The 27,761-nt window shown below is 41.4% G+C and overlaps 1 protein-coding gene across 1 annotated transcript; it reads left to right on the forward strand.

The window, feature by feature from the left end:
• The first annotated feature begins 1,138 nt into the window (after nucleotides 1-1,138).
• Nucleotides 1,139-27,119, forward strand: col6a1 (collagen, type VI, alpha 1). The gene is made up of 35 exons (XM_080474507.1): nucleotides 1,139-1,409; nucleotides 2,297-2,426; nucleotides 3,293-3,493; nucleotides 3,581-3,740; nucleotides 5,397-5,510; nucleotides 5,610-5,630; nucleotides 6,257-6,277; nucleotides 6,364-6,408; nucleotides 6,513-6,566; nucleotides 6,697-6,741; nucleotides 7,484-7,510; nucleotides 7,618-7,644; nucleotides 7,770-7,814; nucleotides 7,898-7,951; nucleotides 8,550-8,612; nucleotides 8,700-8,762; nucleotides 8,850-8,903; nucleotides 9,095-9,130; nucleotides 9,215-9,277; nucleotides 9,546-9,608; nucleotides 11,150-11,212; nucleotides 12,279-12,341; nucleotides 12,783-12,833; nucleotides 12,914-12,949; nucleotides 13,110-13,172; nucleotides 18,557-18,622; nucleotides 20,679-20,714; nucleotides 21,070-21,106; nucleotides 21,320-21,328; nucleotides 21,419-21,552; nucleotides 21,911-22,008; nucleotides 23,627-23,813; nucleotides 23,902-24,073; nucleotides 24,187-24,216; nucleotides 24,981-27,119. The coding sequence occupies exons 1-35, from the start codon at nucleotides 1,328-1,330 to the stop codon at nucleotides 25,583-25,585; spliced, it is 3,018 nt and encodes a 1,005-aa protein (XP_080330633.1). The 5' UTR covers nucleotides 1,139-1,327; the 3' UTR covers nucleotides 25,586-27,119.
• Nucleotides 27,120-27,761: the final 642 nt, after the last annotated feature.

Below are 27,761 nucleotides of genomic sequence, written 5' to 3' on the forward strand. Positions count from 1 at the left end.
TACATTCCTCAACGGTTTTATGGATTAATGTATTCCTGATGAAAACGGGCATTGAGACATTGCAAATGCATGCATTGTGACTTACAGAGCCACCACAGCTGCCAGGAACCCAACAGATTTACTGTGAGAGCTCACTAATAAATACAGATCATTACCAGATGTCCCTCCTTCTCTTGTCCTCATCCCTCCTTTCCTTCCCTCCCTGACGGTGAGCTCAGTGGAAAATCTGAGACCAGACCAGACTTTCCTCATGTCCCACAGTTCGAGCACACACACACACACACACACACACACACACACACACACACACACACACACACACACACACACACACACACACACACACACACACACACACGTCCACAGCAACATCCACCCCCATCAACAACTTGCCAAACGAACCTCCACTTCTCTGCCCCCTTCCACAGAAAAAGCCTGGCTGCGCCTCCTAATTTTTTCCAAAGGCCCTTCCAAGACCGAGCAGAATGAGCGCTAGATGGCGCTGTGCCTCTTCCTTCTTTCATAGGAGACAAGAAAAGCCCAGCTCCCTTGCCTCGTCCCCTCCCTCCCTCCACACTCCTCCGCCCTCAGTCCGAGTCCTGCTTTCAAGTTCAGGTCAGGTCTGAACGCCAAAGTCAACCAGATGTATTTGAACTCCACCCACCCCCATCTTCCACGGAAAGGAGGTCGTTTTTTACTTCCACAGAATCCAAAATGCTTTCAAGATTGGCGTCAGCTGCTTTTCATTAAATCTTATGAGAAATAAAGATACTTCCGTGTGCATCTTTTCAAAGTTGTCTGGATTTTCTGCAAACCAGCCAATGCAAAAAAAATTAAAAAAATACAAAACTGCAGAATTCTCCCTGGAGCACGTTCTTCAAAGCATTAAACAATGAGACTGTCCATGCAGACTATCTGTGGCTCATATTGAAGCTTCCAGATAAATATAGCAGTTTTTATTATTAATTGTTTTAAGTGTTTTTGTTGGGGCCCTTTTAAGGAAGCGTGCATGTCTAAAGATTTGGTCTCAACTTTTTGCCCGTGCGCACTGGTGTGTCTCCACTCTTCATCCTCTACGGAGGGAGCGCGTGAACTCCTCCTCCTCCTCTCCTCTCCTCCACCTCCCCCCTCAGCGCGCGCACCGCTCCGGTCCTCCTCTGCGCGCTCTGCGTCTCGACAAACTTCTGCGGATCTCTGGGTCTCCAAAAGTTCGCCGATTCGGTGTAGAGGTACCGGGATTGGGGTCGGAGAAATTCGGTGTAGTTGTTTTTTCTGGGGGGTGGTATTTTGGTAGTTTTTAGTTGTTGATTTTTCTCCAATTCTTATCATGGGGACTCTCAGAGGTCTCCTTGCGCTGCTTTGCGTTTTCCTGGCTGGAGCGCAAACGCAGAACGGACGCAAGTTTGCGGGTAAGTTTCATGAAAATATTCTTGGATTTGTTTTCGAAGTGTATCGCATGATGTTGCATGTCAAGACAAAGCGCTGTGGTTAAGACAATGTTTACTTTAGACCTTTTTTTTTCTTCAATTGCCTTTGGGTTCATGCTTTTTCAAGACCGAAAGAAATCCTGCAAATCATCAGCAGATGAAGCAACTGAAAGAACCCTGATGCAGAATCTCAGACTTCCTCAACCAGGCCTTTAGTTAGGCCTGTAGCTGTTTTCATGGGCCTGGATGATCCAGGACGTAACGCAGGCTGAGGTGTATGATGCCTAATGTGGAATTATGGCCTAGAATTTAAGCAGATGAGGGCATCTTAGTGCTGCTACCAACTGTTAGGATGCAGGTGCACACAATCAGTAGAAATATGAGGACTTCCATCCATCACACCAGAGTGGTACTTAGAGCTCATATACGGATTGTAGGCCTCATCTATACCACCTGTATTGAAGCCTGAATGACAATTCTGGAATGCAGTGAATAACAGAGCAGAAAGAGGGACGGTTATTCATCATCATCATCATCATCATCATCATCATCTTTATTGCAGACATAGGAGTCCATAAAAAAACATTCACAAATACATACAATACATAAAACTGAGAATAAAACAGTATAAAAATATCAGAAATAGGACAATCACAGACAAGTAAAATATTACCCTATTTATAAAAGACACCCATACCAATGCCTCCACAAGGGTGACTGGTATTTTACAGTACTATGACTGGGATTAGTCAGCAGCATTATTATGCTGGTATTGAGTGTGTTGTATTATTTTTTTCTGAATTCTGTTTATTCATTAATTTATTGTTGAAGGGATTTGTTGACGCCATGTTTGTTTGCTTCATGAGCAGAGTGTCCTGTTGATCTTTTCTTCGTACTGGATACATCTGAGAGTGTCGCCCTCAGACAGCTACCGGGAAACTTTTATATTGACCAGATCAAAGATTTCGCCAAACAGTTCATAGATGAACTCAAGGACATGTAAGAAACACACACAAACACACAAGACTTCGTGACACCTTTCATTTTCTTGAACACTACAAAATACTCTGTTCTAAACCATAGCTAACAATTGCCTATCTTTAATCTGAACCATGTCATCATTTCAAAATTGTATGGACTTATGTTATCCCTGTGCTTTCATTTAGTAAATACAATATGACATGTTCAGTTTCAGCAATTGTTACACCATGCACACATATCTGCAGTGACATCAGGAGTGTTCAGATCATATTAGTGATAAACAAGAGTCAGCCTTTACAAGCAATCAAAGAAATAGGTTAACGATGCTTCAGTGATGAACAGGTATACTTTAATGTACTGTGACATCATCACTGGGTGTGTTTACGCATGTGAAACAGGAAAGAGATTGTCAGCACATTCAATGACGGAGGAGGTACATGTAGTCCACGACCGGACACGCCCACATCACTATCCCCAAGCGTGAGCCATTGGTGGCTGTGATGCATGCCAACAACTGGAACACATTTGACCACTTCCACCAATAATGCTGGATGTAGTTCTGGGTTACATTTTTCAGTTCTAAAATTATCCATGTGCTCCTGTGAGTGGCATAATATTTCTATTATTACTAGATACTGCCAGATTAGTTACTGTAATATACTATTACTCTATGAATTTATTGATAGTTGTTTGGTCAGTGCAGATTCTAGAATCACAATCAAAACATGCAATGTACTGTAACTTGTTTCAAATGAGTTGTATATTTGCCTAATATTTTACTTAATGAAACAATGGTGACCCCCTGAACTGCACTTAAGCAGAGTACACAAGCTTATTTACATAGTTGAATATTGATTCTACCGTCACCACCTGTGGTCATCCAGGCGTCACCGATGTGATCGCATCCTCACGTGGAACTCGGGAGCGCTGCACTACAGTGACGACGTCATCCTTGTGCGGGAGCTGAGCGACTTGAACACTCAGCGTGCAGCCCTGAAGAAAGACATTGATGGCATCTCGTACATCGGCAAGGGCACGTACACCGACTGTGCCATCAAGAGGGGTCTCGCTGAGCTGCTCGTTGGGTAAAAACAACACACCCGTACGTACACTTTGAACAAATAAGAGCAGTAACGTCACCTTTGAGTCTGTGTGTGTTTGTGTTTCTTCAGGGGTTCCCACTACCATGAAAACAAGTACATTGTGGTGGTGACTGATGGTCATCCTATCACTGGCTACAAGGAGCCTTGTGGAGGCGTTCAGGAGGCTGCTAATGAAGCCAGGCAGCACGGGGTCAAAGTGTTTGCTGTTGCCATTTCACCTGACCAAGAGGTAGAAAACATGCTCTCTTTATTATTATAGCCATCCCTGCTGTCAGAAGACACCCACTTGCTCTAAACCACCATAGCTAAACCTAAACCACCAAAGTCTGTTGTTACAAGATCAGTGCCTATATTTCAAATGTACGTACACTCATTTCCCTACTTATGGTCTCTCTCTCTAAAAAAAAAGAAAACAGTCATTTTTCAACCCATCCATCCATCTTCTATCCAGCTTATCTAGTTCAGGGTCACAGGGCGCTGGAGCCAATCCCAGCTTTCTGTGGGCGAGGGCAGGGCACACCCTGGCAGGTCGCCAGTCTGTCACAGGGCAAACATATAGACACAAACAACCACACACACTCACGTTCACACCTGGGGGCTAATTGACCTCACATGGAGAACATGCAAACTCCACACAGAAAGCCCCTGGGTCATACTTGAACCCATGACCATCTTACCTTGAGAGCGCCAACCACTTCGCCACCTACGACGTCCAAATTCAAATTTAAGGCATTCTTTGTTAGTAGTTCAACTTCCTGACATTGTAAACTAAACCTTTTTGAAAAGACACATTACAGCGTTACCCGATCGCCTATAAAGCCCAATTTACCAGATGATGATGTGATAAATAAATAGTGTACTGACTGGATACCTTTATATATTTACTCAAGTCTACCTCTGTTTTTGTGTATTAAACAGATTTGTATCTCCCACATAAAACACTATGATTGTAAGGAAATGCAGTCTTCTATAATGTGGTACATAAAAATGCCTATGGTTAGAATGGTTTATTTGAATATTGTTAAATTTATCGAATTCTCTATGTTCAAAGACAGTTCTGAAAAACCAAAAATAAAAAAAAAAGAAGAAGAAGAAAAATAAGTGCAACTTATCAGGGCTACCACTAAACAAAAGAAATGTTCTGTAAAGATGAAGTTAAATAGGTAAAGCATAAGAAAGGAACTTGAAGTGTAGTGCAGAAAGTAAAAACGGGTCATTTAGCCTCAAATGGAGTGAACAGTAAACTGAAGTGAAAGTAAATGAGGATAAGTAAAATGTGTTTATTTTGAATGGAGTTTACTAAAATAGTGCTCCTCCACTTATATCACAGCCCCCAAAGTGGTTTACAATGTGGACACATTCACTCATACATTCACTCACCAATGGAGGCAGCTTCAATGCAAGTCCATCCACTGGGAGCAATTTGGGGTTCAGTTGCTGAAAGACACTTTGACATGTGGACAGATTGGGGATTGAACCTGCAACTGTCTGGTTGAGAGACAACCCACTCCTCCAAATGGGCCATAGCCAGTCCTTTAGTCCTTACCACACTGACAAAGCCTTAAGATGAAGACATTCAACAGTGACGCAGATATTTGAACAGTTTTCTGCAGAATAAACCAGCATGTGAAACGTGTATCTCTGTGTTTGGATGTGGATTGTTGCCAAAAGTGAGTCATTCAGACTGTTTCTATTCTACGGCCGAGATGCTTAGAGTCAGTACTATACCAGAGTGGTATTTGAAATCCCATGTAAAAACTGTGAACAGGCCTAGAAACGACAGAGGATGGAAACGTCAGTCGGCCACATCACTGCAGCTAAAACATATTGCAGGTGTTTCTCTCAAGCTCATCGGTAAAGATGTTTGTGTTCTGTGTCTCACCAGGAAACCAGGTTGTCACTCATTGCCACGGATCCAAATTACAGGCAGAACTTCACTGCTGCAGACGACACCAGATCCACTAAGATCGAAACTATTCGAAGCATTATTGACATGATCGTACGTCTTCTCTTCTCTTCTCTTCTCTTCTCTTCTCTTCTCTCACAGTCAAACTTTTGAATTCAACTTTAATTTGTGTTTTATTTCCTTTCTTTTCAGACAAACGAGACAAAGGATGTGGTATGTATGTTTTAAGATTTGTCTCAAACTAAATCACAAACTAATTGTTCCTACATTAGCAGTTCCCACGTGCGATTTCTCACATCTTTCAATTCTTCCTGAAATGTTTTGATTCATTCCCATCACAGTTATTTACTTTTAGCTGAACATCTTCCCTCAAAAATATTATAAACCAGATTTTTCCAAAGTATTTTTATTTTGCTCTGTAGCTATTTGAGTATTTAGTGCGATAAATCAGACTGAAGGAGGATGTTTACACTGTTGATGTTATTTTCAAAATTTAGGTCATTACCTTCCTTCTCAATTGCTGGCTCATTGTTTTTTGATGTAAACTTTGCTAAGCGCTCACTTACCCAGGAAACAAGGAGGGGTTGTCAGACTGAAATCAACTCATGAGAAGCTTGTTGAAAAAGTCACGTTTTTTCTGTACTTTATACTTTCTCAACATCACAGTGGCTGTAAAAGTTTGAGACATTGTCTAGCTCTCCAATGAAAGGTGGTAAAATGTGCTGACCTCTGTCATACTGTGTGGCTCTTCATCATGTAACACATACATAGAGAGAGTGAGACGTACATACAGTATATCTTCTTGATTAATGTTTTTTTTCATTTCTTCTTTTCCCCAGTGCTGCTCCTTTGACTGCTCTGTAAGTATTCACAGTAAGGAATACAAATACTATTTAAACTCATGTGTTTGTGCGGTTATGCAATTGTTTTGTTGTCCTGTCTACAGGCTCCTGGAGGGCCTAAAGGACCTAATGGAGATTTTGGCGCTAAGGTGGGGATAAAATTAGAGTTTTCGAAACGCAGATTTTTAGTTAACTCCCATTATACAATTGAAATCTTCTGAACCCTTCTATATGTTTCCTCCGATCCCAACAGGGAGAAATGGGTAGACCGGGAATGCCGGGAGAGAAAGGAGATATTGGTGCCGAGGTAGGTAATCATAATTCTCTGTTATGCTCATTTACTAAAAAAAAAACAGTGCAAGAAAATCCATTCATGGATTCGCCATGTAGGCTTAGGAGACCTTGGCTGACCTAATATCTCTGTTCCTTCTTTACAGGGCAGCATCGGTGACCCTGGTCCTGTCGGTTACAGTGGGATGAAGGTACGTAGAGGGAGCAGGCCTTAATACAAACATTTGTACAGATAAACATGAATTCTTTATACCCACCCAGTCCACTGAACTCACTGAACATCCTTTGTCTCACTACAAGTACAGATATTAATGATAACAGCTGTCTTGATCAATAGGAAATAAAAAGTTAAAAAGTCTTTTACATGGTATACGCTTTCAATTTGAAATATTTGGTATGTCTTCATATATGATCTGCTACTTTCACACTGATGCGCACATGTTTTTCATATATGTAGCTGTTTTGATTGATTGATTTATTTTAAATAAGCAAGTGTCGCTTATAGTCATCTCAATACAATTCACATTTTATACTTATAAAAATACACAAAGACACATTTTCTGTTCTTTTCCAAATATTTTACAAAATGTCATTGTTACAACAGAGTGGAGCAGTTATATGGTCATCCATGTTACTGCTCTCAACATGCATTTCGTTACTTCTTGCCAACTCGCAGAGAATAGGTTCAGAAGACATAGTGAAAATGTTCTTGTGATTGATAAAAAGTTGACTTTAAAATGTTTACTTAACTTATTGAGTGTAGGAGTTGATCTTCTTTTGAGACACCAATCGTTTTTCAAGACACATTTATGGAACAGTATATATATATATATATATTAGATTATAAGACTTCATTACATTTTTATTTTTATCACTGACCACCATGCTGCTTTGTCTTTATGATTTTACTGATGTGTGTTCTTCTATTTCCAGGGAGACCGTGGGCCCAGAGGGGGAAAGGTACAACTTTTTTACAAAGAGGAGTATTTTTTCATGAAACACGATTGAGTCCAGGTTTTGCACTGTGAAATTTACGACTGACTTGTGGTGCTTGTTTTCTTCTGCAGGGTGAAAGGGGACACAAAGGCTACAAGGTGAGCTCTTCTTCACAAGTTAATCTTGACAAGGGGGCTGGTCATCTCCAAGATGCAATTACTTCTCCTCTCACTTTCAATGTCTTTTTTTTTGTTTGTTCACCTTATCTGGTCTTCCTTCACAGGGTGACAAAGGTCTAAGGGGAAGAGATGGTGTTGATGGACGCAAGGTGAGTAGAGTACAGTCAGTGCAGTTCTTTTTTTTGTGTGATAAATCTGTTTGACAACATTTGTCTGTGGTTTTTCTCATTAGGGTGAAGCTGGGTACCCTGGGCTTGCCGGCTGTAAAGGTTCCCCTGGATCCGATGTGAGTTGTCTATTTTAACATCAGCGTAAATCCTCTGTTATGATCTTAACTCGAGCTCCAATCTCAAGAATAACACACGCTGCACACATTTTGAAGCACTACCAGATTGAAGCTTATCGATGGATGTTAACTCATCATGACATTGACGTGTGTTTTGAGGTCTGCAAATACACAGTCAGACATGCTGATCTAGAAACATGTTTGAAATTTTGATGTGTTAATTTCTCCCTTGGACACATCAACACACCCAAACAAGCCACTTCAGCATCCGCTAGCGGTTCGGCTTCTCTGTTTACAGATTAGTTATTAGCCACAGTTGCACGCTCATTAATGTGGCTGTGGCCTTGACCAACATCGCACCGTGCTTCTGGAGCCTCCTGGGCAGGCAAACAGAGGACCTTGACTCTTTAATCACAACTTTGTTTACATTCTCTGCTGTCACACTGTTTAAATGAAGCCATATAGTCATCTTGTAAACACAAACACACACTCACACATAGGCATACAAGTACTGCACAGCACTGCAAAAGATGGAGTGTTGTGGTTTCAGCTGCTTATAATAATGTACTTCAGCTGTCTTTGTGTTGTATGTTCCCAGGGCTTGCAAGGAGAGCCTGGACCAAAGGGAGACCCTGGCCCTTATGGACAGAAAGGAGCCAAAGTAGGGCATAAAGACATTTGTGCCTGAATATCTCTGATTGCCTTTTGGTGCTTTTTATTGAATGTTTTTGAATTCTGTTTTTTCCAGGGAGATTCTGGAAAAGATGGTGAATCAGGTCGGCCTGGAAACTACGGGCCACTGGGAACTCAGGTATGTCATTGCAGAATGAACGAAGGCGGACGACATGACGCAAAGCAGAAACTGTGAAACATTCTCAAACACCTGTTGTGTTGACAGGGTGAACGGGGCCCTCCTGGAGCAAATGGGGACAAAGGAGAACGTGGTGATGATGTAAGTATAAAACCTCTTGGACGACAATAGAAATATCAAGTTCATGACTTTTATTAATTTCCTGCTCTGTGTGTGTGTGTGTGTGTGTGTGTGTGTGTGTGTGTGTGTGTGTGTGTGTGTGTGTGTGTGTGTGTGTGTGTGTGTGTGTGTGTGTGTGTGTGTGTGTGTGTGTGTGTGTGTGTGTGTTTCAGGGACCATCTGGGCCAGATGGAGACCGCAGCGAGAAAGTAAGTGGGATTAACTTTAAGTTAGTGTGTTTATGTGTCAGAGCTCCTGAGTTATGTGTTAACATCTTTAAAAATCCCTTATAGGGACAACCTGGAGAGAAGGGAGAGCAAGGATCCCGTGGAAACAGGGGTCCAAGAGGAGAGCCAGTAAGTGATTGTGTTATCAACAAGAAGCAATTGAAAGTAGATCCCTGGCCCCTCATGATCTGTCTGATGTCAAGGCCCCCCTCCCCCCCTTAGAAATTCATGGGAAATTGTGTTTGGCTTAAGTACTGAGCCAACTATAACCATGGTGACCTTAAAGAAACTCAAGCTGTTTCTTGAGTCAGACCCCATGTTCTACAGTACTTGTCTATTGTCACAGTCTTAAATGCCTTTATTTTATTTTTTTAAATTTTTTTCTTTTCCTTTCCAGGGGGAGCCAGGGCTCCGTGGAGAGCAGGGAAGGGAGGGCTCAACTGGCCCCAACGGAGACCCTGTAAGAGCCACACTCACATTCAAATATAAACAAGCGCAAACAGAAGCTACGAGCACCGTTTGTTATCCTGTTGTATGGCGTTTAGGAGGCGGCACAGCCCCAAGTACAAGCCACCCACTTTTCTGTCTGGCATTCTCCCTTTTTTTCCATTTGGAGAGGGAACTTCGTAGAGAACGTGCACGTGTGAGCACTTGTGCATGCGCATCGATTCTCATGTTGAGTGGGAGTGCACCAGGCAGAAGCTTTAACAGGGGCGAACCTGGCTTCTGCACCAGAGTGCGGCCCACTCCTCCCTGCTCCATCTCCCCTCTCTCGTTCTCAGATTGTACTCCTCCCGGGAACATCGACGCCCACTCTTTCCCCTCTGACTCAGTTCTTCTATCCATTCATTCCAGCAAAAGCCTCAGAATGGTTTTCTTAATAAGGCACCGGGCAGCGTAATAATAATAATACGTTACAAGCGTTAGCTGCGGTAACTTCCGTGATGTCAGAGCTTTCAATGGCTCTTTTGTGTTTTTTGACTGTTCCTCATTTCCCCATCAGAGCTCTATGAATTCTGACGAGCCGAAGTACAAGACGTACCAAAAACATGGAATAACTGACAAGCTGGGCCCACCTTATGCACTCAGGGAAAAAAAAAAATATTTATCCTCACATGCTCTTGCTTTCTGTTCATTATTTGCACCCAGTAAAAACTTCCCCACGTCATTTTAGTAGCACAACCCTTATTTCCAAAGATTTGTACCTTGTGCCGTGAGGTGAAAACTTGAAGAAATTATATGCTAAAAATGTACCCTGACCTGGTTTAGTTAAAAAAAAGAAGTAGACTGCATATTAGTGTTGAAACTGAGAAACTTTGTTGCGTTAAAAAAAAAAAAGTGCAGCTTTGAAAGATTTTCTCTTTATGAATACAACAGTTTGTCTCTTTACTTCTCAAATGTTCACAGTGTCTTACAAAAATCCTATTGCCTTCAGGTCACCACCGTCAGGTTTGACTTCAGAAGAGCATCTGTTGTACAAATTGTGCCAAATAAATCACTTGGGTCACAACATCTGCTTTGAAGGCCCCGGAGGCAGCCGTCAAAATAGACTTACATCACAATCAATTAGCCCATTTGCTAATTTCATCTGTTGATTAAGTAAATTTACTTTCAATAAATTATGGGATCTGAGCTAATCAGATTTGAATCAGACTACTTATAAAACAGCTCATTTCTAAAGTAGCTCCTTTGGTTTTAATAGTGAAGAAATGAAACTTGCTTCACCTTAGTGTCGTGATGGAGAAATGTACAGGCACGGGTCATCAGAGTGCACAATGACACAACTGTTGGGAAAATTTCCAGGTGCAACAGCCTAAAGTTTTAGCTGACATACTAACAGATAGACAAATCAGAGTTGGAGGTGTTGGATATTCACAATTCATTTTTTTCCACAATTAATTCACAATGAATTTATCTTGTTGGTTCTTTTTTGTTGGCTTGATGTTTTACTGTGTCTCAATAATGTGTTTTTTTTGTTGGTTTGTTTGTTTTGTTTTGAAGGGTGAGGCTGGTAGGGCTGGTTCTGCTGGCTACAGAGGAGATGAAGGCCCTCCTGGACCAGAGGTGAGTCCAACAAGGCATGCTCAGTTAATCTCACAAATGGTTAAAAACAGTGACAACATCTTTTCTCACCCATCCTCTCACTATGATTGATACGATCCCATATAGACACTCCATTACCTGCCAAAAATGTTTTCTTGCACAAGAAAGTTTTTCTGTTCCTGTTTGACCTTTTTTCAGTCTTTTTAAGAAGGACAGGCTCTGCTTGAAAAAGATGACCTCATGTAGTTATATGCATTAATTTAATCCTGGGTGAACATATAATACACAGGAACCGTAAAAGTTTTAAGTTGTCCATTCAACTAATAAAGTCAGAATCATAGGAGCTCCAACTTGGCACACGACCCAGTTGATTTAATTCCAAACTTCATAAAAATAGAAAAATGTATTACATCAACTACAGTCATAAATCTGTTGTTATTGTTAGCCTTGCCTCCTGGAACTATAAGCATCCAAAACCTTTATAGTGAGTGGACCCTGCTTATCACACAATCTGACAAATGAGCTTGCCAAGACTTGCAATCGATGCCAGTTGCTGATTGTTATGCAGTCCACTCTCCCTGCCCTGGGGGTTTCAGCACCGGGACCAGGCCATATCTGATTAAAATGAAACCAGATGCTGGAGTGACATGTTCAGCAAGTTCATTAAACATGCCATCTTGTGTTGCTTTGATTAAACTGGATGTAATCATATCGTTGTCCTACTTCTGCTGGACTGAAACAATTACTATCAATGTCACGTATTTATTTTCACAGGATGGTCTTTGTTGATTGGTCAATGATTTTGAAGAGAAACATTTTGCTCATTGAGCGAAGGAACAAGGAAACTTGTCCCTCGTCCATAATACCTCACATTGTTCATTTTGGCCTTAATGCTGTGGTTCTCTAATTGACTAAATCTGAAGACATAAGGGGTTAAAGGTTTCTCAGAGTTTCCCCAATTGCATCCACTCACATGCCGTCTTGTGCATTTTCACACTGTGTTTTTTGCAACGTCCAAATGTTTTCAACATTTGCATGATTCAGTACATCATATGTTTTCAATCTTACTGTTTCTTTCATCTCGTAGGGACCCAAAGGCCCGAGAGGAATCAAAGGATCTCCAGGAGACAGAGGCCAGATGGGGGAGAGGGTGAGTGAAGGAGACAGAGAGAAAGAAAGACGGGGGAGACACACACACACACACACACACACATACATACACACAGACACACACACACAGATGTGTGCCATCCATCATAAGTTCTACTATGTTGGTTATGCGCATGCCTGTGTGTGAATGTGCATGTTTATTGCTGTTAGGGGAACCTGAAGCTGTTTGCACACTCACATTGTGGGGACTTGTGTGGACAAAAATCAAGTCCCCAGGAAGAAAAATTTTATATTTTGAGACATATTTGAAAGTAAGTAGTACTTATTGTTAAGGTTTGGGTAAGTTGCAGGGGAATGCATGACATTAGTGGGAAGGCCCTGCAAAGATAACTATCTTGAAAATATTAAGGTTTGCTGCACAAGAGTGCATATGTATATTTTAACGTAAATGTTAGTAAATGTTTCTCCCTCTTACTTTCAGGGAGTAGATGGTGTCCCAGGAAATGGTACTGCAGGTTGTCCTGGTTTCCAGGTATGTGCTCCAGGTAGTCAATGCATCCTGCTTATGACTAGAAATAAAGGTGCATTTTCTGAACATTTCTGTGTTTTTAGGGTTATCCTGGACCACGTGGAGATTCTGGCGAGCCGGTGGGTTATCTTTCAAATTTTTGATTTCATAATAATTTAATTTGTGGACTCTGATCTGAATTAGATCGCTACATACGTATATTTTGCCTTTTACACCTCTGTTCTGATTGTCATGTGCATGTTATCCAGGGATCTCTAATATACAATGTGTAACCTTCAGGGTGGCAAGGGAGCTCCTGGACCCAAAGGAGATGACGGAGATGCTGGAGAGCCAGGCTCTGATGTAAGTTTGCCGCTAACATTTTTAGTTTTTCCTTTTTGGACCTTCTGCTCACTCTTGATCTCGATAGAGCGTTCTTCTATCCCCTTTTGGCAGAAAGCAATGACAGGATGTGAGTCACATGTCTCATATGATAGGCATATTTACATAATTCTTTTTTATGTGAGTCTTTGAAGACTTACAATAATATATAACTGTATTTCATCTTATATAATAATGCTCATCTTTTAACATTTGCTTGATTGTAGACATTTCAAATTTTTTTACAACTTTAACTTCTGCCAGGTCTTTATTTTTGCTCCCACACTCTCCTCCTGTTTAGCAGCTGGAAATGCTTTTGTCTGTCTGTCTGTGTGTGTGTGTGTGTGTGTGTGTGTGTGTGTGTGTGTGTGTGTGTGTGTGTGTGTGTGTGTGTGTGTGTGTGTGTGTGTGTGTGTGTGTGTGTGTGTGTGTGTGTGTGTGTCATTGGGGAAGAGGGCTTTGAGCTGATGCAGCTGTGTATATGTCGTTGTCAAGGATACCAGGAAATGAGCTGAGACGATGAAGGCGCTGATGTGTTTTTGGGTTTTGTGTGTGTGTGTATGTGTGCGTGCGTGCGTGCGTGCGTGCGTGTGTGACCATCAGCATTCATACACTATGCCAGTTTTAAGATTTTAACCGCCGGCTCAACCTGCCCATGTTTGTATTAAGATTACTGCATTTCCAATGTTCGTGTTTCCGGACATTAACGCTGTGCTTTTCACTGACCTTTACCTTACTACCACAAGAGAGTGAACCTCCCAAATAGTGGTCAAACTTGTAAGCATTGGATTTACTGTGCCAGGTCAGTTTACCAGTCATCAAGACTTTGCAGTGCAGCAACACCCAATCGCCACGATGTTTACATCTTCCATTTTTCTGCTTGTCGCTAAGGAGCAACGGCAGCCAGCAGGAAACATCTCGTAACCTGAGTAAATGAATCCACAGCTGTGTTTAAGCACCATAAACTATATCCCCCAAGTAAAAACATGTAAGCGAGTGACTGTAGGAAACATCCTTGTAAACAGGCGAGAGCGCTTATGCTGAAATGCACTAATGTCACGCAGTAGTTCCATGGTAACAGTGGATTTAAATATATGACGAGCAGAGGTGGGAAGTTAGGAAATACAATTTTTTAATACTAAACCGAAATATAGCTTAGCTTATAGCCTATTTTCACTGTTCCAGTGGTCTTAAAAGGCGTTACAGTAGCCTTTGTTTTGCCCTGTTTACATGAAAACTCAATAATGTCATTAGATTGACTTGCATGTTTATATGCTCTAAGAATATAATTTTTCAGTAAATAAATCCAACTGTGACTCTTGGCCATTTGTAACATGGACACATGATTCCACATCCAACTTTACCTGGAAGCTTTCCAGTTTTGAAGATGTGTTTAGATTATTCTTTTCATACTACAATTTCAAAATAAACATTCTCCTTGTTCAGAGTATCATCAGAAATAGATGAACATGGAGAACTTGTTCCAGTCAATCTAATCAGATAGAAGCTTTTACATCAGGGGTGCCCAACCCCTGTCCTCGAGGGCGCCTGTCCTGCATGTTTTAGTTCTCTCCCTGCTTCAGCATACCTGGATCTAATGATGATGTCATCACCAAGGTTGTGAAAAAGCCCAATAACGAGCCCCTCATTGCAATCAGGTGTGCTGCAACTGGGCGAGAGCTAAACCATTCATGATAGGGGCCCTCGAGGACCGAGGTTGGAGACCCCTGTTTTACATGATGCAGTTTTAATCAGATTGGCATTTAATCTACTTATGATCCATGAAACGAAGCTACTGTTTGTCACTTGCACCCATTCGTGCGAAAACTCACACACCGCTAGTGATGGCTGCCAGGCATAGTGCTCAACCCACCACTGGGGGAAATGAAAGCCGGAGAATTGACCAATCGGATTTGCTTTTGAAAGATGACCTGCTTGAATAGCTGAGCTCTACATAACTGCACTAAAAAGTTTTGCATGAATATGTGCATTTCTTACGTGACAATAACATGCGGAGACAGTAGTGAAAAGGTGAAAAAGAACACACGACTATCCTGCGTGGCTCTGTTGCTTTTGGTGTGTGTCATATTGTGTGTGTGTCAATGTCATTAACCACAAAAACCACTTCGTTTTAAAGTTGTGAAACGTGCTATTCAGGCATTAAAGTCCTTTTATCATGTACCTTTTGAATATAGGACCATATCAGCAACTGGTCACATTGTCTTTTCACAAAAAGTGAAAACAGATGGAACTGACAAAGTTGGCTCTGACTCAAATGTACCTTAAAAGACCTTTAAAGCTTGTTGATTAACACATTATGTCTCATAGTGTACAAACAACTAAACTGGGTTTTATAGGAGACCTGCGTGCCATAACCAGAGAGGCACCCTGCCAAATCGTCCAACATAAACCTGCAACTTGTTTTTAATTGCAAATATGCGTCTAAGCTTTCGAGGCGATGGGAGACATGTTGTGTTAATTATTTACTCCACACACAATAAAAAAGTGGTGGTAATATTCTCATCGAGTAGCAAACCAAAACTGAATGTGCTCCTTAAACAAGAGCAGCCCACGACTTCTCCGTGGGTCAAAACGAAATCCCCTATGAAAAATACATGATGGGATGCCATTTATTTTGTGTGTCTCTATGGAAAATTTGACTTCAGCATGTGGCGTCCATCCCCATAGGCATTCATGGGACTTTTTTTTTTTTTCTTCTTCTCCAAGACAGACACTTTTTTGTTCCCACAAATACTTGTCCATTCACTGTTCTGGACATTGCACTGGGAGGGGGTCATCTAGGCTCGACAAAATGAGATTTCAAACTGACTGAAAACTCGTCCAGTACCACCAGTCTCAATAAGATTTTTGGAGCTTCTGGATTTAGATTGTTTAAATTTTTTCACACTGTACAGGCATGTAGTTTGTTGGCCACACTTTCTTTGGCCAGAGGGGACAGCAGGTTTGAGACAGAGGTGTGTCAGAGAAAATAAAGGTGGAGCCAGACCTTTTGACCTTTTGACCTTATTAAGACTTCAGTTCAGAGACTTTGGAATGATAATATGCACACATCCAGCCAGGTAGGCGCAACAGTCACATCTGGCTGTGAGTCATCAAATATGATGCCATGAAATAACAGTGTGAGCGTGTGTGCAAGAGACTTGAGATATGAGCCATGTCCTTTACATCAGAGTGTTTGAAGCTGAGAATCTATGGTAACTGAAACCACGTGTGCTGTGTGTGTATGAAAGGCCAGGTGGTTGGCATTACCTTCTCCCTCTTTCCCTCTCGTAGCTGTCCGCCATAGGTAGACGGTTGCAGTGTTTGAGTGCAGATCTTCTGGTCTGAGTCGACGTCTGACATAGATCAAAGAGCAGAAGTGATTCATTGGGCTGATTTGTGTCTTCATAGCCTTGACTCACCCTTTGCCCTTACTGCACCTCACCAATGTATTCGAAACAGAAAAAATAATAAAATACTGCTTTCACTTTTGTCTTTTTTATAATATCACACAGTTGTTGTTTTTTTACTTTAGAGTAATAGCAACAATCTTGATCACCTATATGTACATAACTCTGGCGTACTGCGTCAGGACTTGACCTTGAACGTGAGGGGCCGGGGTTTGAATCCCGGTCCCGGCAGGGAGGGCAGGCGATCTAATAACTAGCTAAGTTGCCATGACTTTTGTGGCGAGCAGTGAATACACACTACATATGTGTATAACACTTTTAAGTAACTGAGGGCTTTAGAAACAGAATAAAACATGAGGAAGAGATCAGTTTGAACTAAAGATTAATTAAAAGCCTGAATGAGAAATACAAAAAATAGATAAAAAAAAATGCTGGGAGTGCTGTGTATGAGCTTCTTATAAAACACTAAAGAAAAAGCTCACTCTGGAAAGCCAAACTGATAAAGGTACCTCTTTGAAAGGAGATAAGGAGGGTTGGTTTTCTTTCAGAAGGTTGCTACAATGAGTGAGGGGGCTGAAGCAAAAACCTCCTGTCATCTTTAACCCTCAACCTTGTTTGTCTGACATTGGGCAGAGCTTTGTTTGAGGACCTCAGCTGCAACAGATCACAACATCTAACACTAGAGGGGTCCAGGGAAGGCTTTAAAACTGGGGTGCAGTATGTGTTAATAAACAACTAATACAGAAAATATGAAATACCTGCTTTAAAACAGTCGCTTCTCCTGAATCTTTGCATGTGTTTGAGAGCGAGTCTGGAATGACTCTTCACTCCATTTGGTATCTGCTCTCACTTTGCAATGTTGCCTCAATGTGAAATTCCTTCAGCTTCTTGTTTCCACAAACAGAAAACACCCACATCTCTTAAAAGTGTGTAACATCGTCTGTGGGAACCAGGAACTTAAGGACAGGATAATTTCCCCCCAAATTGATTTACGCTGCCAAGCCTTTTATTCTCCACACTTCCAGAGTCGGGGTTGTAATCTCAGGCGAGGGTCTGAGTACAGCAGCTGCGGGCGCTTTTTTGTAACTTTGTTCTCCAACAGCTGTACTGGTGCGACGGACAGTCAGAGAAGCCAAGAGTTGGTTGCAGGAGAATTACAAATTGCTTCAGAGTAACGGATAATGATGAAAAAATATTTTTCACATGATTCTCTTTTGAAAATAACGTATAAAACAGGATGCTGTTAAATACAGTCGATGGTACAGTCTAAATCCTCTCCTTAAAATAGGTATAAGTCCACAATAAAAATGATTTGAAGCCCAATGATGGGACCATTACCTCATTATATCCTCGTCGGCTGCTCATGTATGCTGATGAGACATAACATTATATAACAGTAATCAAATCCTCATGTGACTGGCTTTGTATTTCTTTCTAGCCAGGCAACAGATTGATCCTCAGTACTTACCAAGTTGTGTATTTGGCAGGACTACTCAGTATTTTAAACCATCAACTTTTCTCCAAAATAAATAAGTTAAATTTCTGCTGTCATGCTCCACTTCTATGACATAAACAACTATCTTTAATCAGCGGCAACACTCTGGTAACATTCTTTTTTTTTTTTTTAATCATTGCAATATTCAAAATAAAGTCCTACTTCTCACAATCTAAATGGACACATACTAATCCAGCTGTGCTGCTGTTTGGTTTACTCAGATTTGATGCAATTCCTCAATGATGTGCAGCTCACAGAGAGATTTTTGTAAAACAGGCGTTACCTGTGTGCTACATAACTGCTCTGTCCCCTGCAGTCATATGGAGATACATCAATTTTTAAAACACACCCAGAGGACACAAATCTGTCCTCTTGTCAAGTCTCCCTGCAGGACACTTCCATTATGGCTGCTGTATAAAGCTCTCTGCTCTTTCTTTATTTAATTTTTATTTTTTTTACAGAACAAAGAATCAGGGATTCCAGGACCTAAAGGGGCCAAAGGTCACAGAGGGTCTGATGGCAATTCGGTAAGAATGCACAGGAGTGTGAGCGTGAAAAGGTTGTCTGCATGTGTTTGCAAGCTGGGATGTTGGTGAGAATGCTGTGAACATGCAGAGAGTGAACCTCTTCTTCTAGACCTTAAATAAAGTTACACCATTGCATCGCAAAGACTTCCTGACCTACAAATTCAACACCCAAATGTAAATCCCATTCCTGTTTCCTGCTTGGTTCAGTTTCATACTTTATTTTGCCCACATCATGGTTAGTTCATTACTTTGAGTCGAGTTCCCCTGACTCCAAGTAATGAACTAATATTGTACCATTTCTCTCATGATACTCCCCCTCGTGATACTCATTGCTTAAAGCCTTTGAAATTGTATTAAATTAGTTTACTCTGTCACAACAAAATAATGAATAAAATCATGTTTGGATTTGTGCTTTTTTAAAAAATGAATTCAAGGAAAACCCAAAATGGAGCAATTTCTGCAGTTTTCTCCCAATCTGTGATGCTCACCTAGAGGCTTGTTGATCACTGCTGAAAACATGAACGTTAACGATCCACTGTAGGCAGTTCAGCATGGTTCAGATGAATTTATACCGCAGCGATTACAACACAGTCAATTGATTGCAATTTGCATGTTGATATACCGTAGATCTATAAATCATCAAATCCACATGAGCAAGCATGTGCGAGGCCAGAAAGGAAGAACTACTTCAAAGATGGTTGGATTCTGCGTGGATTGGCTTGAATTAAAGTATAATAATCAGAGAAAAGAGCAGGACAGAAAACAACAAACCAACAAAGAAGTGTTGAAGCTCATCAAGATTATTAACACTTTGTGTTTGATCAGTAGGTATTTATAGCTTTAACTTTCCAACAGAGTAGAACTGCTGCATGAGTCGAGCACGACTTTCCTCAACGGGAGGACTCACATTTTGAGCCACACAGGCAGCCCCTCTCAATTACCTCGATGATTGGATGGTTTTGGTCTTTTCATGGTAATAGTTAACAGTATTAACAATGTGGAGTCACCAGGCTTTTCAGAAACGGGTCTAACACAAACAATACAAACCTTTCTGAGCGTCACTATGAGCTGTGTTCTTTTTCCTCTGTGTGGGCAGAGGTTTCTGCTTCCATAGACATCCAGTTAACACAGAGTAATCTCACCACTCAACCAAACCACATGTGAAGACATCAAAAAAAAACCTGGCATCTGAGTTTGGCTCGCTGTGTGAAGGAAAATACTGTTATCCATAGTTCTTTTCACCAACTGGCAAGTCACGCTTGTGGAAATGAATCATGAGAAAAAATGAATAACGCTTGAAATGAATATAACAGTGTGCAAATGCATGTTTTCTAGACCATCCGTTCAAAGTTTATCTTGTAACACTCTGTCTACTGGATGTCTTTCTTTTTCCTGCCTTTCCTCCCTTCTTTCTTCTCCTCTGGCTCGAGTCCTACCTGCATATTTTAGTACGAAGACTATACGTCATGTGTTCAGAGGACGCAGCTTCTGTCTCTCTCTCTCTCTCTCTCTCTCTCTCTCTCTCTCTCTCTCTCTCTCTCTTTGACTGTTTTCCCTTTTTTTCTCTAATGTGTGTTTGCTTGTGTGCACACATGCAAGCTATTCTGGCGTCTATGTCGCAGAGCAGAATGCTCTTAAACTGAGTTTAATGTCTGTTAAAACAAAACAGATGGTTTTTCCTGTGGCCGAGTGCAAAAAAACAAAGTGCTGTGGCATTGAACTTTTAGAAGACTCAAATTGTTGTTGCAGAAAGATAGCCGCTCACACAGTGTGTGTGGGTGTGGATGTGGGCTCAGTTATTGTGGAATCTGGTTTACAGTCAAAGGATTGATGATTTTAAAAGGAACTGTCCAAGGGGAGTACAACCCCCCCCCCCCTTTTTTTTTTTTTTTTTTAAATTTCCAAAGATTTTTTCAACTTGCTCTGTCATCTTAAAGTCAGAGACCACATGCACTTTTGTGTTTTTTTTTTCCACAAACATAGACATCTAACAGAGGAATGAATCACTCAACCTTCATATCTTTTGTCCTTTTATTCATTTTGAATTTGTCTTCAGGGACCTCCTGGGCCTCCTGGACCACCAGGAACTGATGTAAGTATCAAGAAAATAGTTTGAATCACTCCATTCAATTTGAACCTTCGCCCTCATTTTTACCCTGAGGACCAGACGGCTACACGCTACAGGATGAATTCCCTCTTGAGGGTGTGCGATGTTTTTAATCTGGAAATGATACTGTATGTTTAGTCCAAAGGCACTCATCCAATTTCCCAAACACAAAAACCCAAAGCAATGTTCATCGACTTCTAGGTGAAATATCAGCATTGTCGTGTTTTCTTTTCCTTTTGAAACAGCTTGAAAAAATCTTGAGCCCAGTCTCGCGTTGTATTTGAATGTTACGTAATGTTGATATAACACGCTTTAACATATAGCCTCCCTCTTTCTTCAGGAATGTGAAATTCTGGATATCATCATGAAGCTCTGCTGTAAGTTTTTCTTCACGCATTTGCTCGTGGTACTCGGCTATGGCATTACGATGGACAAAGCTCGGTTATCTAAATGTGCAGTTTAAAGCCTCAGCAGATCACACTGGTTTTGTTGTATTGCATTTTTCTCCACATTTGATTAACTCTGACTTATATTTTTCTTTTCTTTCTTTCTTTCTTTTTTTTTTTAATCCCTTCCTCAATGTTCCCTAGCTTGCTGTGGTAAGTTGATAGTCGTTGGCGCCACTTTCCCCCCCACACATTTTTTTTCTGCTGTCGTGTTCACCGTGCTTGTGTGTCCCATGTATTCAGAGTGTAAGTGCGCTCCTGTTGACCTGGCATTCATTGTGGACAGCTCAGAGAGTATCGGTGCCTCAAACTTTGCTCTGGCCAAAGACTTCATCATCACTGTCGTGGACAGACTGATCAAAGACCATCAAGTCAAGGTGATTTTATAGCAAATTTGTACAAAGCTTTCTCCTTGAATATCACAGTCATCCAGTTCTGCTGAACTTCTGAGTGATAGCAGATGTTTGGCCCTTGCAGAGTGTTTGTCTTAAAGTATAACAAGAACGCCGTTTTCAGCTGCAAACCTCAAAATAGAAAAGTGTGAATGAAACAGATTGTCTGGAAGTTTTTGATCTTGTTTTTATGTCTCTCCAACGACTCTCCTCCTCCCAGCTTGGATGTAATTAGTGAGGATGGGTGGGACGCAGAAATGTTGACAGAGGAAAGCGCGTGCACGTAGACGTGACACACACAGACTAAAAACACAAAGTCACCATGGAGTGTTTGTCTTTCCAGTTTGCATTTAACGAATCCACCATGAGTGTGGTCCAGTACAGCGGATCACAAGCCCAAGAGGTCGTCAAGCTGGGCAACAGCCTCGCCGAATTCAAACAGTGAGTTCACACATCCAACCAGTCCAGTCCGTTTTCTCCCTGCAATAAAGGTTCCTCTCTGGTTTCCTCTTTTTATTGTATCAGTGGTTCACATATTATTCAGTGTCAGTCCTAATGACGCAAGTAGTTCGAGCAACAGATGATTAATAAGTGAAAAGGCTTTTTTTCTCCACAAACTGTGTTGTATTTTCTTTGTTTTCATTCTGAGTGTGACACGCCTTTGCCCTTGACGTCATGTTGTATATTTGCGTCATTTCTGAAAACAAAATTATAGATTGCTGCAATTTAGGATTTACATTTTCTATTTGAGCATACCACATGCTGAGGTGATCTCGTGAAAAGTGGATATGCATGAACTCAAAAAGACTCGTTTGCATTTCCCTAACTTTGCGCTGTCTGAAATCTGTTGCGGCTCTAACAGGCTAAAAGACTAAAAATGCTTTATAATTCAACTGTTCAGGTGTGGCGCAGAAAAGAGACAGCCAATCAGAGAAAAGAATCAGACATCACTGCTAATTAGGGCCACACACACAAGATAAGAAGGAATCTAATGAAAGCAAAGTGTTTAGCTTAGTGTGGAGACTGGAATGAGGATGTGGGATAATTGTACTCCCTGTCAGATAAGTGCCCCAGATAACATGGATACTCCATAGATGAACCTCCTCTTTGTACGGTTCTTTGGTGCCTGACATTCCGAGCTGGACTTGTCTCAAGCCGATTATCTTCAAATTCACCATCCTTTTTTTCACTGCAGGCAAAGTTGTCCTTGTAGCATAGGGGCTTCAGAAACTAGTTCAAACTGCGTCACTTAAAGTCAAATGGCAAATTTTTGTTTTTGTTTGTGCAAATGCAACTGTATTTGGAAAAAGACTCTCCATCAGGTTGTCATTCATTTTCATGTTGAGTGGTACATTTCAGGGAGACCACATGGACAGCAATCAGCAAGGCAGTCAAGCTGGTGTCAAATTACAATAAATAAATGATTCATATCGACAGCCGCGGCTATCTTAAAATTGGACATCTTGGTGGCCGATCAATCAGAAGTAGGTGTGCTAAAGTGGACAGATGCAACAATTGATTTGTACTATTGCTTGTTTGAAGTCAGAATCGCTGCTTTATGGTCCTGTATGACATTTCTTTTTCTAATCAATTATTAATTAAAATGATAAATTTGGGTTTATTTATTTGTTTAATCAATTATTAATTAATCATGAAACAATACTTTAGAGGAGTTGGTCATTACAGGAACAAATCTGGCATTATAGCATATCTTTCAGGTGCCCCAAAGTGGCTAACAACTAGAATGATTATTTAAACGTAAGTGTTTTGTTGTTTTCTTAGTGATTATGCGCCTCGATAGCAGGAAATGGGCTAAATCCCTTTTGCTTTTTTCCTTAGCTTTGCTTTTGGGAATAAAAACTCGGGCTTAAGTTAGACTGCCTGCTTGAAAAGTGAAAACATTTTGAAATGGGTGAAGTCAGTCTAACTCTTCTACACTTTAATGTGTGTGGAATGCGAAAATGATACGTATGATTTTCTTCCATGGCCATGTGATTTTATTTTAAATGTTGTGGTGTGTTTTTGAAACAATACGTTTGGTGTGTCTGTGTGTCTACAGGGCTGTAAGAGACTTGCGCTGGTTGGCTGAAGCCACCTATACCGGTGAAGCCCTGGACTATGCTCTTACCAATGCAATCGGCGAAATGAAGAAAGAGAACAAAGTCGTCCTTGTTCTCACCGATGGACGTTCTGATATCAGCAGGGATAAGACTCCCCTTAACGTGCTCTGTGGTAAAAACCTCCAGGTGAGTCCAGTGCTTCTGCGTGGACTCTGTAACTACAGCACACTTTTGGCCTCGGTGACCTAAACAAACACTCTTGCATGGCCTCCAGGTTGTTGGTTTGGGCGTGAAGGATTACTCAGGTCGTGAGCCGAACCACGAGCAGCTTGAGTCAGTGGTGTGTAAGAGCGACCCTAAACCAGGCTTTCCCATCGTCCTGGACAACTTCGCTGAGTTGCTGAATGACAATGTCCTCCAGAACATCACCAACCATATCTGTCAAGGTATGACAACCACAGAAGCATAAATATACTTGCAAAGTGCAACAGGACACATATTCAATATTCTGAGTCAAATTCTAAAGTAATGAGTTATCCTCTGTTTTTCTCTCATGCAGCAAAGAAATGCCCAGACTACAAATGTCCCAGTAAGTGTTTTTCTGTTTCAGGATTGTGGTCTATCTTGTCAAACCCGGGTTTTTCCCTTCTCGTATTTACCTGAATTTTCCTCTTTTTGATCCTTTTACATTTTCGTTGGTGCGTCTTCTGTGTTTATTAGCTCTAAAATCAAATACTGCAAGCAACAGATTACATTATCTCAGATTAGATTAGATTAGATTAGATTATGATAGACAGAACTTTCTTGATTTCTTGAGGAAAAATTCCTACATAGAAATGAAAATTCCTGCAGCAAAATGAATATTTACTATTGGACTTAGGCAATGGTTACGCCACCGCTCCTTTTTATGTTCTCCTGTTACCCCCTCACATGAAGAGTTCAATTCACTTTCAGATCAAATTTCACCTCACATTTATTAAATACCTTTGAGAAAGAAAAACAATCTAGGTTTAGCTCATTTGACATCAGCCTCAACACATAATTCCTTTATGGGCCTTTATTACAGAGATGACCATATAAGGCTGCAGATAGTAACAGCCTGACCATAAAGCTGATGTTAAATTACAAGCACTTGATGCTAGAAATCACTAGAAATGGTTCCACCTGGTTGCTGGCCAATCGGAAGCTTGTTGTCTTGTCTCATACAGAAAGTGACCCAAGGGGCTGCACAAAGAGATAATATGAAGCTTTACAATGTTCAGATGTAGTTTTTGCGTTGTTTCACATCAGTGTGTTGTTTATCAATCCATTGGAAACAGCTGCTGAGCAGATGTTTGTCTCTTTGTGTTGCAGTCACTTTCTCTGAAAGTACCGACATTTTGGTGATGATGGACAGCTCGGCCAGTGTGGGCCAGAAGAGCTTCGAGACGAGCAAGGCCTTCGTAGAGAAATTGGCCGAGCGTTTCTTGACGGCAGAGAAGCAGCGGGGCATCACCGTCAGAGTGGGCGTGGCCCAGTATAGCCGCAATTCAGAAATGGAGCAGGCGCTGACGACCAACCTGACCTTGCTGTCCACTCGTATTAAAGAGGCGACCTTCAAGAATGACGGCACCGACGTGTTGGGCGCCATGCAATTTGCCATGACCAATTTACGTGGCCGTGGGGATGCGTCAGGGGGGAAGAAGAAGCTGGTGCTGTTCTCTGATGGCAGGTCGCAGGGCGTCACAGAGGCCGTCCTGGAGAAGCGTGTCCGAGAGGTGGCAGACGCCAGGGTGGAGGTCTTTGTCATCTCTGCCGGCAGCCAGGTCAACGAGGCCAACCTGCGCACTCTGGTGAGCAGGGGCCGTACGGACGACATCACCTACGCTCAGCGCCACTTATTCCGTGTCCCAGATTACCCCTCTCTGCTCCGTGGCGTCTTCCACCAAACCGTCTCCCGCAGGGTGTCCTTGCCTTAGAATGCAGCGAGCCAAAAAACAGGACCAACACGCTTTCAATTTTTAGTCCCATTATTTGAATATTCAGTCTCACTCATTTAATTCATACACTGTGTTCAAGTACTATTTGAAATGGAAAAGAAAATGTCACAAAACGACAAATGATTGTGTGGCAGAGCAATGTAAATATCTTCAAAAGATGATTTTTTTTAAGCGTGTTTAGCCTGAGTAGACCCTCTAAGGCAGACCACAGCATGTTCTGTACAAATCCTAACCCCTTTTGCAAAGCCCAGTTAAGATGCTGGCTCAAACCATGGCGCTTTAAACCTTGTTCACACAATCAGGATGAGTTGCCTGCCTTGGAGGTGAAATTCAGGTTAGTTCCATTTCAAAACGGGAGACTCTGGTCCTGGAAAGCCATCACAAATCACACCTCAAGACATATTGCCATCTGTTATCTGGATTGAGCTCATTTCTACTCGGGTATTCTACATCGCCTGTTTCACTCTGAGCTTCGGCTTACATCAGTCGAGCCATGTCTCACCAGGACCGGAGTTCCCACTGTTTGAAAGATTATGTCTACAGTCTCTTGGACTCCTTTTTGTAGCTCTTACCATTCTTTCAAGTTGTGTCATGTCCCCGCTATGCCAACACAAGCGAACAACCACAGCTGTGAACTTAAAGCACATTGGCCGGGGATTTTCTGATAAACTGAAACAACCGTTGATCCTAAAAACTGATTGGCCTTTATCTTTATTTAGATTCTTTCCCCCAGAAATTGTATTAGAGCAGTTAATTGGTAAATTGATAACATACTCCAGCCTAACGGAAAACTCACACCCAACATCACTTGAAGCTCAATTAGATCATCAGACTGATGGCATAACAGGATGTGACATCAGACAGACCTTCAAACAAAACCCATCAGTACTACACCTGGTGCTAATGAGGACACGACAGCTGGACTCAACATGTGTGATTCTGTGTGTGTGTGTGTGTGTGTGTGTGTGTGTGTGTGTGTGTGTGTGTGTGTGTGTGTGTGTGAGTCTGGATATGTGTGCCCCCCATGCGTACATCATTTTCACGGGTGGTATTTTAATGTGTAACTTCAGGCGATTTTTCTGTAAACAATTGTGCCAGGGTCCATTCAAATGACAGAAACCTTTTTCTTGTTGTCGGACACACCGAGATGCCTCAGTCAAACACACACACACACACACACACATACATACACACTCTCTGCACACCTTCACAGTTAATCAGTGAAGAAGGAAAACATCTGTCACGGTTGAAGGCCGGAAAATAAACCTAATGGGACTGGTGAGCCCCTCACACTCCAACACGCACACACAGACACACACATCACAAGTCCCCACAACTTCTCCACTTTGCGACGTCATCTGCGACTCAGACTCACTGAGCTGTTATTAACTGTGGTGCTATTAGATTCAGTGTATCAGCCTCTACCAATGTTGTTAAAGAAGATATTGTTACCCGGGGATACCCAGCCTTAGTGGTTTTGTAAGAGCTCCTTCAATAAAGGTTGCTACACCAAAATGTCTCTGTGTATACTTTTTTTTTATATATATAGATATACATTTTATATGCACACTTACAAACTTCAAATCGGAAGTTTTCACAGCCAGTTTTAGGATGCAGTTTGAATACATCTTTACAGATCGGTTTTATTTTTCTTGCACTGGAACAAAGAACGGTTTTGTGAAGTTAAACAACACAGCGGATGCCAATCTTCTCAAACTTGCTTCTGTCTATCAGAAATCAAAAGTAATTTTAAATATAAGTGCTAATTGGTACAGCCCCGTGTTGGAGGTCATGGCAAATGATACGTTCGATTAGTGGATTAGATTGTAATTGTCAAATCATCCATCCATCAACATATCCTCTTTAGATTGTGAGGAAACCTATACGACCTGCATAAAATTAACACCTGCACATGTAGAACATGCAAACTCCACACAGTGAGGCCTCCAAACCTGGGATTTTCTTGCTTTGAAGCAAGAGTACTAAATTAGGCAATTAAGTAATTTTCTCTTGACTGCAGTTTTTTTTAATTAGGTGTTTTCTTTGATAAATGCTTGAACTATTCACGGTTTAAAAAAGCAATGATAAACCTGAAGTGACTTAAATCCTCTTATGCCTTGAGCCAGTTTGTCAAAAAATAAGAGTTTACATTTCT

Source organism: Lipophrys pholis (genome assembly GCF_963383615.2).
Source record: "Lipophrys pholis genome assembly, chromosome: 1".
Taxonomy (NCBI): domain Eukaryota; kingdom Metazoa; phylum Chordata; class Actinopteri; order Blenniiformes; family Blenniidae; genus Lipophrys; species Lipophrys pholis.